Below are 11,943 nucleotides of genomic sequence, written 5' to 3'. Positions count from 1 at the left end.
AGTGGATCTCGGCTTTCCCGCGGAGCCTAATAAGCCTCACTGGAGTTCCGTTTCCAGACGCCTTGGACCAGGCTGCTCTATAGTGGTCAGCCGCCCCCGAGGCTGAAGAGCCGGCGACTCGGAGAAGGCTGCGCAGGAGGCCGCGCCCTCTGGGTTGCGTGGGCCGGGCATCCGCGGTCTCTCCAGAAACACCCGCGTCCCGCGGCAACGGCCTCTTCCTAGCCCGCCTCGCCCGCTCCCCTCCCGCCCAGAGGGCCCCGCACGCGCTCCGTCCACCTCCTCCTTCCGCGCTCGGGGCCAGGACGGCGGCGGGAAACAGCTTACGGAGGCTATCGCAAGGGAGGCGAAAAGCGGCCGGCTCGCAGAGCTCCACGGACCCGGCGCGAGTCCCCAACCACGCTCCGCACTGCTTCTCTAGGCGCGGCGCCGCTGCCCGCACAAAGCTTCCCGCGAAACTGACGTCGGCGCGCGCAGGCACCGCCCCCGGCCTCGCCCCTCCCCCGCGCTCGCCCCGCTCCCCAGAGCGCCGGCGCACTCGCCCTCCTTCTATTGGTTTCTGCGGCGCGGCGCGCTCCGGTCGGCGCCGTGCGCGCCTAGCGATTGGCCGAGCGGCGGCGGGCCGGGGGGTGTGTCCCGGGCTGCGCCCCGCCCGTCCGCTCCGCTTGCTGTGGTGCGCGCGGTGGCGGCGGCGGCGGCGGCGGCGGCGGCGCGTGGCAGGTCCGGCGGGCGCGAGGCGGCGGCGGAGGCCCGAGCCCGGCCCAGCCTCGTCCCGCCCGGGGCCCGCCTGGCTGCTACCCCGACCCCGGCTCCGGTCCCGTCCTACCCCGGCGCGCCGCGGCCTCGCCCCGGCCCCCGCCCGGCGCCTCCCGAGGGAGCGGCGCTGCCGGCCGAGAGCGCAGGCCCGGCCATGACCGACTTCAAATTGGGTATCGTGCGGCTCGGCCGGGTGGCCGGGAAGGTGAGCGGCGCGGAGCCCGCGACCCGGCCCGTCTCGCCCGTCCAGGCCTCCGCGCGGGGCCGGGGGCCGGGGCCGGGGGCGGTTGTGCGGGCGGCGGCCGGGGCGGGGGCGCGGAGCCCGGGATGGGCCCCAGCGGGGCGGGGGACGCTGCGCGGGCCCGGCTGCTGGCCCCGCGCGGGTGCAGCTTCCTCTCGCAGGCCGGCGGGCACGCACCCCTCGGCTCTGGGGCGCACCTGGCCACCCTCGGCCCTGCTCTGCCGGAGGTGGAGGCCACGGCCCTGTCCCGAGCCGGGTGCGGAGATGCGTGGCTCGAGCCCGAGCCGCGTTCTCCCGGAGCCCTCCCCGTGGTGTCGGCGATCCGGGGCCTAGCGCGGCGTCCGGGCTGCCGGTGCGGCCACACGGTTTAAACACAGCGCCCTTTCCGAGGCAGCGCCACTTCCACACCTCTCGCCGAGGCGGGTCTGGTGTGGGCTCTTCTGTGCCTCCCAGTTTTCAGCAGGGCTTCAGGCTCGTTTTAACGCTGCCAGGGGTTGGCCACGTTAGGCTGAGCCTCAGACTCGGAGCAGAGAGGAAGAAGCCTGGGCCCTGATTCTGCAGACTCAGGGCCTTCCTCGACTTCTCTTCTTACCTGGCCCCCACGCTCCACGTTTGAGGCTGGGGATTCCATGGCACCTGTGAGCATTGAGGCTTGGCGGTTTCTCGGAGCCACCTGTGCAGCTGCACCAGCCAGGGTCCTTACCCGGATGGGAGCCCTGTTCCCGTCACCAGCGGCTGCAGCTTCTGGTGGGAGAGAGGAGCCGAGGCAGTGTCAGGCGGCGTCAGGTAAAACAGGTTCAGATCCCAGAAGAAAAACTGCCAAGAGGGAGACTGGCCCGTTCTGGGACCTGTTCCTGTTTCCTGCCCCTGCTGCAAGAGCATAGGCAGGGCCTGCTGGGGAGGAGGCTTTTTTCCACCAGGGAAGGGTGGGCTCTCCAGTCAGGGAAGGGACCAGAGACCCCTTCTAACTCCACCACTGATGGCATTGTCATCCCTTACAGCTTTTCTTTGGAACATTTCAGATGGACAAAAAGCTAAAAAGGGTAATTCAGTGAGCAGCTCAGCTTAATGAACACACCCTAATCAAAACCTTCTGGCTCTTCTACCTCAGCCCCGGCCCCTCCCTCAGCTCAGTGAAACAGTCTCTGCCTAGGTTTATTGGTGCGTTAAGTGTTCAGTGCCACTGTTGGGGTTAGGCCTTCGAGGATGAAGCCTGATACCAGCTCCTCTGGCGCAGACTAAAGTGGGCAGCTGGCTTTTAACCCGTTTGCCTGTGTTTTGGCGTAGACTGCACCACCCCAAACGGTGGAATGAGGCCCCCCATGTGCTGAGCTGTCTTAGTCTGAAGAGGCCTGTAGTTACTTTCCACTTCACAGGAAAATGCAACAGGCTCCTGCCTGTTCTGGTTATAAGGTTACTGCACCTCACGCAGATCCCAAATGTAATGATTTGAAACATGTGGTTAACTTCCAGACCAAATACACGCTGATCGATGAGCAGGACATCCCGCTGGTGGAGAGCTACTCCTTTGAGGTAAGTAAGGATGGCTGTTCCCTCCCCTGATGCTTGTGGTCAGTGCCCAGGAGGGTCATGAGGAACGAGCTCTCTCCCCTGTGCTGCAAGAGCAGGCGGCCCCACAAGTGGACAACTGGTGCTGGCCTGTGAGCCCTGAGCCCTCAGCCCCACATCGAGCCGTGGCCCTGCAGAACCTGGCTGTTGCTGCCACTGGAGCCCACTGTGGTCCACGTGGCCTGGCGACAGTGGTCTTCCTCACTTTCACCCCAGCTGCCAGCTCTTCTTGAAAGCAAATGGAATGTTCTTACGTTTGTGATTGTGTCACGTGGATCATGTCTGTTAGCTCGAAGACCCTGCTCTTTAGAGCTAGCCACCTCTGCTGGGCCTGCCCTAGCAGCCCGTCCTGGCTGCCCAGCTGCCTCCCATTCTCTGCTCTCATGGGGTCTTCCTGCCTCTTCCCAGCTTCCATTCCTGCCGCTGAGCTTGGCCTCCCTCACCATGCTTTATCTCCGTGCCCCACACATTCACAGTAGTGACATGTCCAGGTGGTTCTCTATCTCACTGCACCGTGGGCTTTTTTTAAGGGTAGGAAAATGTATTTGTCTGTGTCCATTGTATTTTGCAGAGTTGTTTGTGAGTGTTTCTTGCCCGAATAGACAGAGTGGTGGTGGGCCACGCTGGCCCCGTGATCCGTGTGCCTGTGGGAAGCTCTGCACTCCCCAGGGTCTCAGGGACAGGGCTGGCATTTGTCCCTCCGGCTTGCTTGTTTCACTTGGTTTTTCTAAGAGGGAATTGAAGTGTTGCTGAGAATTGGAGATTTTTTAACAGCTGTTTCCCTTGTTTCTTCTCAGGCCCGAATGGAAGTGGATGCCGATGGAAATGGTGCTAAGATATTTGCCTATGCCTTTGACAAGAACCGAGGAAGGGGCTCGGGGAGACTCCTTCATGAGCTACTGTGGTGAGTGTTTCCAAGCTGTCTCTGCCCCCCGCCACTGGGCTCCTGGGTGAGCTCCGATGGCACAGGGCACCTGGAGCCCCCTGCCCTGCTGAAGCCCTGCCATGCCTTCCCTGAATCTCACAGTTATTTTTGTGTCCTTCACCACTAACCCAAAGGAATGAATGATTTGTATATTACACTTCAAACACCAAGTGGACTTTCTGCTGGGAGCTTGCCCAGGACTGGCAGCCTCTGGAGGGACGGTGGTTGCTCCCCTTGCTGGGTTTCGCCGAGCCCCCCGGTGTGCATGGTAGGGACCACCCGGATGGGGAGCTGTCTCGAGGCCATCTGCTCAGGTGGTTTTGCGTTCTAGCTTTGGCTGTCTGTGTTCCGAAGTCCAGGGGCCGGGTCTTCGCTGTGTCCCTGTCCTGTTTGGGCCACAGATCAGGTGCTTGGGTTTCTCTCAGCAGCTTCTGCCTGAGGTACCCTCATCCAAAGGACCAGGGGCCTGATCAGATCACATGGCTGACATTTCTTCCTGGAAGGACTTTGGTGCCTGACCAGAAATATCTGCGAGGGTGGGAGGCAGCGATGCAGGGTTTGCTGTCTGTTTCTAGGGAGCGGCACCGGGGGGGCGTGGCCCCGGGCTTCCAGGTGGTGCACCTCAACGCTGTGACCGTGGACAATCGCCTGGACAACCTGCAACTGGTGCCATGGGGCTGGCGGCCCAAGGCTGAAGAGACCTCCAGCAAACAGAGGTGGGTCTTCTCAGGGCCTGGCGATGCCGGCAGAGGTGCCTTTTGAGGAGGGCCACCTCCAAAGCTCTTGTTTCCAAGAGGGTCTCATGTTCCTCCTCTGAGCCCCTGATGCTTCTGTGTATTTTGGGACTTTAATTGTTTTTCCCCAAAGCGTGGAATCCTCCTTTTCTTCATGGGAGCGGGAAGGATCTTGATGGTGTGTTTTTGCGTTGCTCTTCTCATAATTGGCTCTGGGAACCTCCCTTTAGCTGGCATGACAAAGTGGGGAGAAGAGCTGCCTGCTCCAGGGCAGGGTCAGTGTCAGGACTCGGTGTGAGCAGGGCTTCTGCCCCACACCCCTGGGAGGCATCAGCCTTCTCTCCTCACCTCAGGATTCCTTCCTTCTCTCCTCACCTCAGGATTCCTTCCTTCTCTCCTCACCTCAGGGTTCCTTCCTTCTTTCCTCACCTCAGGATTCCTTTCTGTGCACACAGATGGGTCTTTTTGTTGTGTTCTTTTGCTAAACAGTTTTCCTTAAGCAAAGGTTTAAAGCGGAGAATGGTTTAGGGCTCAGCCCTCGGCCCCCCACCTGCCTGTGATCCTAAAAGCAGTGCTTTGCATGGGCTTCCCACCTGGGAGGGCGGTTCCTGCTGGCCCTAGAACCAGCCAGGCTGTGAACTTCATGGAGCCCTTGGGAAGAGCCGAGGGACCAGCAGGATGGGGGTTGGGAGTCCAGTTGAGCCAGGGAGTCCCCAGCCACACACGTTTCACTGACAAGTTCCCCTGGCGCCCTGGGGCTTCTGGGCATGTCCTCAAGCCTCTGGGCAGCCTTTCCTGGTGCAGGCAGTGGGAACTGCCCTAGCAGATGGTTGTCAGCAATGCTGGTAAGGTTTAGTGTTTCAGGCTTGGTGATGGTTGGTGGCTGTGGGTAGAATCTTTGCAGTTGTCACCTCAGAGTCATGCCAGAGCCCTGGGCAGCCGAGGTGGAAACAGTGGGAGCACCTGACAAACTGGTTGGTGATGTGGGGACAGTCCCCAGGTCTCCAAAATGCCACCCCCAAACTGCTGTTCCTGCCACCCTGGAGGGAGTCCTGCAAATCACCCCCCATCCCTTCCTCACTGGGCCTCTCAGGACGAAGGCAGAGCCTGCAGTGTCTTTCGTTCTTGTTGAGCTGGTGTTTTTTTTTTTTCCCTGCTCTGTTTATTTCATTTAATTAGTTAATTTTACAGATGGGTCTCACTATGTTGCCCAGCTGGTCTCGAACTCCTGGCTTCAGGGAATCCTCCTGCCTCAGCTTTTTTTTTTTTGAGATGGAGTCTGGCTCTGTCGCCTAGGCTGGAGTAGTGCGATCTTGGCTCGCTGTAGCTTCTGACTGCCCGGTTCAAGCAATTCTGCCTCAGTCTTCCTAGTAGCTGGGATTATAGGTGCCCACCACCACGCCTGGCTAATTTTTGTATTTTTAGTAGAGGTGGGATTTCGCCATGTTGGCCAGGCTGATCTTGAACTCCTGACCTCAGGTGATCCGCCTGCCTCAGCCTCCCAAAGTGCTGGGATTACAGGTGTGAGCCACCACTCCCGGCCCCGCCTCAGCCTCTTGAGTAGCTGGGATTACGGGTGTGCACCACCACGCCTGCTCCCTGCTCTAATATTAGAGTTTTGATCCTTCTCTCATACTGCTTATGAGAGAACCACCATGCCCGGTCCCTGCTCTAATATTAGAGTTTTGACCCTTCTCATACAGCTTGTGAGTGAAGCCAATTCTCTTAAGATTGTTGAATGGGGTTTTTGTTCTTTTGGGGATTATGTTAGTTGGAACTTTGGGTTGCAAGAAACAGAAACAAAGGTCAATTTGGCTGAAACAAAAATAGGGTACATTTTGGTATCCTGACTGAAATGTGGAGAGCCAGGGACGCTGCTGCCTCCAGCTCTGCGCCCCCACTCCCGGCTCCTCTCCAGGAGGCGGCATGGGCACTACCTAGCACCTGTGGAGTGAAGCAGGCACCCTGTTCTAGTGGTGTCTGGGGAGGCCCTGGGATGAACTGTAGTTAGCTTGCTTTGAATCACTTTTCTACATGAAAAGGGAAGGGGAAGGGGAAGGAGTACGTGGCAGGCAGAGCAGCATCCGTAGCATCTCCTCCTGCGTTGTCCCACATTGATACATGCTCAGTTTTGATGCTGGGATGGGCCCTCCCCGACTCCACAAGTTCCCCCACTGCCCACCACTCCACCTGGCAATGCTGTCTGTCCCTGCCATGGTACGGGTCATTTCAGCCGGTTCTCAACAAGACTCAGGGTCCGGCCGGCCTGTGACTGAATGTTACCTTGAATCCTCTCAGCACCCTTTATAATCAGGAGAGGAAATAACTGCCATTAAGAACAGCCATTTGGAAAGGGGGTGTTGGGCTGATGCTCCTGGTCAGCCCATTCTCCGTGGGCACGGCAGGATGAGTTGTGCTGGGGCTGCTGCCTTACACAACCCCCTGCTGCAGGAGGTGGGCCTGGGGTGGCTCAGGACTGATCAGGCTCAGCCATATTTGGTTTGCCAACATGGGGTTTTAGAACCCAGCAGGTGTTGGGCCTCTTGTGCTGGGTCAGCACCCCAGGCCACGAGCAGAAGTCAGAGCTGGCCAGTGTGGGCCTGACGTCCTGACTGGCTGGGTGCTGTGTGTCTGTCTGGATCCCGGTCTGTGGCCTCCTGTGATCCGGCTCTTTGTAGTGGGGTCACCCTGTCTTTGTTGACTGGCTGGGTGCTGTGCGTCCGTCCGGATCCCGGTCTGTGGCCTCCCTGTGGTCTGGCTCTGTGGTGGGGTCACCCTGTCTTTGTCAGGCCTGGGCTATTGCTCTGCTTTCCTGGCACTGTGTCAGCTTAGCCCCCACAAAAGGGGCCTCTTGGCAAAGGGGTGTTTTCCTCTTCTGTCTTCAGAAGCCAGCAGTGTCTGAAACTTGCCTCTGTCTGGTGGGACCTCACCAACATCTTCCCATGTCCTAATCCTTCCCCGTTTTAACCAAGTCTCCTCAGGGTCTGGCCTCGGAGAACGGGGTTGGTGGGGTGGTTTATGCAGCTCCTTTACTCCGTGATGCAGCAGGGCTGGGGCTGCCCACGCTTGCCTCTGAGCAGCCAGTGCTCGCTCCAGGGCCTGTTCTGTACAGCACATGCCTTTGAGGCTCCGTTCTTGGTAGAACTCTCCCGTTGTAAGCATCTGGCCTACTCAAGCAGGAGGAGTTTTTAGATGGATGTAGGGCAGCTCCCGGCATGGAAGGGAAAGTGGACCGACGGGGCAGTAATGGGCACCTCTGCAGGTCAAGGGCAAGGAGAGGGGCCGCCTCGCTTTGCACAGGGGCCTGACCTGGGCCCTGTCTCCTGACTACTGTGTGCCTGTCAGTCCCAGGTGCTGGGGAGAGGGTGATAGATGAGGCTGTGCTTATGGGTTAGTAGGAAGACGAGACACAATATTTACTGTCAGGTGGTGAAAAGCACATGCAGCAGGGATGGGCCAAAGGAGACTCGAACTCGGGCTAGGTGTCCTGGGCAGGATGGCACTCTATGGAGTCATTGCATCATCTGCCGTGTGCTGGCCCCATTTGGCCAGAGTGCACTGAAGTGTCTGCTTCTTTCTTTAAGGGAGCAAAGCTTGTATTGGCTTGCAATTCAGCAGCTGCCTACAGACCCTATAGAAGAACAGTTTCCTGTCCTAAATGTGACCCGGTACTATAATGCCAACGGGGATGTAGTGGAAGAGGAGGAGAATTCTTGCACCTACTACGAGTGCCACTACCCTCCCTGCACGGTGATTGAGAAGCAGGTAGGTGTGCTGCAGTGCAGCCGGGTCCCTGGCACCTCTACCCTGTAGCCCAGCCTTGGTTTGGGATCTTGCCCTCCCACCGTGGGGTCCCATTCCCCAGAGACCACTTAGCACCTCTTGGGCTTTTCCACCAGAGTGGTCTCCCTTTGCCCTTGTGCTGGCCTGACCAGGGCCCAGGCCCTCCAGCCTTGGTACGTGGTGTTTTGCTGGGTCCGTCAGATTGTCCGTGAGATGCAGTCTTTGCCCCACACTGCGTCCCAGGCATGATGGTGAAGCCACAGGTGTTCTGTATTTCAGCTACGGGAATTCAACATCTGTGGGCGCTGCCAGGTGGCCCGGTACTGCGGCTCCCAGTGCCAGCAGAAGGACTGGCCAGCCCACAAGAAGCACTGTCGGGAGAGGAAGCGTCCCTTCCAGCATGAGCTTGAGCCAGAGCGATGACGGGCAGGGGAGCCGCACATACTCACAGCCCCCGGGCTCTACCCTGGGCACAGCAGAGACAGACTGGTGGTTGAACCTGGAGGTGCCAAAAAAGCCAGCTGCGGGCCCAGGACAGCTGCCGTGAGACTCCTGATGTCACAGGCAGTCTGTGTGGTTACAGCGCCCCTCAGTGTTCATCTCCAGCAGAGACAACGGAGGAGGCTCCCACCAGGACGGTTCTCATTATTTATATGTTAATATGTTTGTAAACTCATGTACAGTTTTTTTTGGGGGGAGGCAATGGGAAGGGTAGAAATTACAAATAGAATCATTTGCTGTAATCCTCAAATGGCAAACGGTCAGGCCACATGACTAAAAACTTGTCCTGTAGCCGAAGTTTCTCCTCTGGGCCGCGGGAGCCCCGTGGAGCGCGGCCTGCACGGGAGTTGTGTCCACAAAGGCAAAGTAAAGGGGTGGAATCATCTGGCCTCTCGGACATTCTCTGCTCCACCTCCCTCTTGTGCTGCTTAGGGTGAGGTCATTTTGAGTGGAGCTGAGTCCTTGTGGGTGAGGGCAGGAGGATCTGCCTTGCTCCTAGTGGGCCCTTCTGAGGAGCGGGTGAGCTCAGACCTTCCTGAGTGCAGCAGGGAGTATGAGTGAGACTCTGTCCTTGTCTTGCGGCAGGAGTGGTGGGGTTGCTAAGTCAGCTGCCCACTGTTTTATTGGGAGTGGGATGCTCTCGCCCCTGACATTGGTTAGTTCTTGCCTGATTTATGCATGAAGTGGCTGGGAGCTCAGCAGTGACAGCTTCTGCCCAGAAGAATCCACAGGGCATGTTCAGCAGGCCTGCAGCAGATGGTGGAGGGGGCTGGCCACCCAGGGTGAGGTGAGGGTCTCACTTCTCCGTCCATCTGCAGGGCTGTGGTTTCCAGGATAGCCCTCCCTCTCCTTGGGGAGCCCCAGCTGTCTGGGGCTAGTCAGCATCTTGTACCCGTAGAGCTGCCCCAGGGAAACATGCCAGGCTGCATGGCTGGGATCCTGCCTGTCTCCAGGTGCGCCCAGCCGGAGGCCTTGCTTCTTGGGAGCTGGAAGCCTGGCCAGTCCGACTCTGATCTGTCTGGTCTGGTCCAGTCCCACCCTGTGTTGGTCCCGCAGGTTCCTGCTACACTTTCCCTTCTTGAAGCTCCACTGCCACGTTCCAGGATGCCCTTTGTGTTCTCATTGCTGTCCCTGGCTGGTCTGGCTTTTGTTTGTAAGCAAAACTTCCAGTAGCTTTTCTGGCAGTACCCTGGGGGCTCCTGAAGAACAGGACTGCTGAAAATGGGTGATAGCAACAAACTCTGCAGGATTTCCTGGAGCTTAGAGAACTGCATGTGCCCACATCAGGCCCTGAGAAGCCCCCTTTGCTGCTGCAAAGGTCGGGGACATTTTTTGCTGAGTAGGTGAAAGCTGCCAGGGAGGGGGACATATGTGTCCCTAGAGATGGCGGGTCAGCAGGTTGGGGTTTGGGGCAGTCTTCAGGCCTGGAGCCCCAAGTGCCCTCAGGCAGCCTGCTTTCAGATAGAGTGAGGATGAGCACGGAGTGCAGGGGTCCCCTTTGCCTGCATCCAGGGGCGTGGCCACGTTATCCCCTGAGCAGCAGGGCTGCCTTGTTTGGCAGTCATTCATCGGAAAAGTGCACCGAAAGAAGCACCCAGGGCCTCCCATCTGTGAGACACCACGCTGGGGAAGGGGGCGGTGCAGGTTCTAGGTTTGCGTGTGGCAGCTTCTCCAGGCCTCACCCCAGCAGGTGGCACCGTGAGTGTGGGATGGGCCCCACCACTGCTTCCCTCTCACCTGATACCCAATCCTCTGGTCATCTTTCCCTTCCGTGGCCCCGACTTCTTGGTCTTCGTAGCCAGGTATCTAAGACATTCTACGAGGACATCCCAGGGGCTGCGACGTGGGGCTGCTTCTAAAGCTTGTTCGGAGTGTGGTGCGTTGGGATGCGCACCTGGTCACTCTCCCTCCCCCGTAGAGGTGTGTGGTTGAGGCCCTTTTGGAATGCCCTGCTGCCTTCCTGGCCAGCCTTTTCTGCGCCTCTGTCTCTGCAGTGGTCTGAGCTGTTGGCTCTCCGCCATGTCTTTAGCCACAGCCCTGCTTGAAGCCCTAAGGCTGAATACCCAGGCACCCGTATATTTCAGTCAAGTCCGCCTTAGCTTCCTGGAGCTGCCGCAACAAAGCAGCGCGAGCCGTGCAGCCTGAAGCAACAGGAATTCACGGTCTAGGCTCTGGAGGCCGGAGTCTCAGATGAAGGCGCAGGCAAGGGCCCTCAAATGCGGATGCCTCCTCCCTGCCAGGGGCCTTGCCTGCCTCCCTGTGGTCTGCACAGCAATGGCCCTGCAAGTCTTCTGCATCAGTTTTCCCTTCTGCGGACTCCTGCTCCTCTGGGTCAGGGCCCACGCCTGCTGCTTCTGAGAGCCCCTGTTTTTTAAGGATGCGCTCTGAGGTGCCGGGGTCTAAAGTCCATTGTTTTTTGGGGGGCACAGTTCAACCTGTAACGGCCCGAGGGGTTCTTCCTGCCCGCTGCACACATTCAGATCGTGGATTGCAGTAAAGAAAAAAAGTTTAGGGCCGGATGCTGTGGCTCACGCCTGTAATCCCAGCACTTTGGGAGGCCGAGGCGGGTGGATCACGAGGTCAGAAGAGCAAGACCATCCTGGTTAACACGGTGAAACCCCGTCTCTACTAAAAATACAAAAAATTACCTGGGCGTGGTGGTGCGCGCCTATAGTCCCAGCTACTCAGGAGGCTGAGGCAGGAGAATGGCGTGAACTCCGGGAGGCGGAGCTTGCAGTGAGCCGAGATCACGCCACCGCACTCCAGCCTGGGTGACAGCAAGACTCCGTCCAAAAAAAAAAAAAATTAATAGACACGGGCCGGCCAGGCCACATGCGAGATGGAGTTCGTCCTCAGATCATCTTGTCCAAAGCTCCTAGGTTACGGGTTTTTTCAAAGGCAGTTTTGGGGAAGGGGGGCGGCGGCCAGGCGACTGGTGCTGATAATCAGGGGTCGGAGCCGTCCACCTGCTGAGCCGCTTCTGGGGGGCCCTGATGCAGCCACCGGTGTCAGACAAGCAAAGACCCTGGAAGGTGGTCTCTGAGGGGCAGCTCCGCCATGGTGGGTTCACAGGAGGCAGGCAGGGCGCGCCTGTGGCCTCGGGGTGCTGGGCTTAGTGGGGCGCGGGCTCCTCATCAGCTTTAGGAAGGCGTTGATTCCGGGGCAAGGCCTGTCATGGAAACTGCAGCCTAAATGTTAAGTCAGCGCGGCCCGATGGCCCAGGAGTAACGGGGAGGGCGCCACGGGGTGCGCTAGCGCAGCTCGCTGTTGGGGTTTTTCTCACTGATAGAATTTTTGCAAAGGCGGCTTCAAACCTACGGCTCTGTCACTAACTTGCCGTCTCCAAACCTGCTTTGTGGAGGAGCGGATTTCCCGAAGCCTTCGGTCTCTACGGCCCCGCAGGGAGCAGGCGCGTCTGGCGCCTGAAGCCTGCCGCG

At 58.9% G+C, this 11,943-nt stretch overlaps 1 protein-coding gene across 2 annotated transcripts; it reads left to right on the top strand.

Annotated features, from left to right (window-relative positions):
• Positions 1 to 647: 647 nt before the first annotated feature.
• Positions 648 to 8,889, top strand: ZMYND19 (zinc finger MYND-type containing 19). Of its 2 annotated transcripts, none has more exons than XM_054502271.2 (6): positions 648 to 958; positions 2,468 to 2,527; positions 3,361 to 3,467; positions 4,064 to 4,204; positions 7,807 to 7,987; positions 8,285 to 8,889. In XM_054502271.2, the coding sequence occupies exons 1-6, from the start codon at positions 908 to 910 to the stop codon at positions 8,426 to 8,428; spliced, it is 684 nt and encodes a 227-aa protein (XP_054358246.1). In that variant the 5' UTR covers positions 648 to 907; the 3' UTR covers positions 8,429 to 8,889. The 2 variants fall into 2 exon arrangements, with proteins under 2 accessions (XP_054358246.1, XP_063506183.1); XM_063650113.1 differs by lacking the exon at positions 648 to 958 and adding an exon at positions 1,128 to 1,780.
• Positions 8,890 to 11,943: the final 3,054 nt, after the last annotated feature.

Source organism: Pongo pygmaeus, chromosome 13, assembly GCF_028885625.2.
Source record: "Pongo pygmaeus isolate AG05252 chromosome 13, NHGRI_mPonPyg2-v2.0_pri, whole genome shotgun sequence".
In the NCBI taxonomy this organism is placed as follows: Eukaryota; Metazoa; Chordata; class Mammalia; order Primates; family Hominidae; genus Pongo; species Pongo pygmaeus.
The sequence above is the reverse complement of the archived record's forward strand: the minus strand, read 5'-3'. Positions and strand labels throughout refer to the sequence as shown.

What these genes read in the sequence shown, in the direction of transcription:
- ZMYND19 (XM_054502271.2), top strand. Translation starts at nt 908, where the DNA reads ATGACCGACTTCAAATTGGGTATCGTGCGGCTCGGCCGGGTGGCCGGG. An exon ending in TCGGCCGGGTGGCCGGGAAG is followed by an intron (nt 959 to 2,467) that starts GTGAGCGGCGCG and finishes GTTAACTTCCAG; the next exon opens with ACCAAATACACGCTGATCGA. An exon ending in CTCCTTCATGAGCTACTGTG is followed by an intron (nt 3,468 to 4,063) that starts GTGAGTGTTTCC and finishes GTCTGTTTCTAG; the next exon opens with GGAGCGGCACCGGGGGGGCG.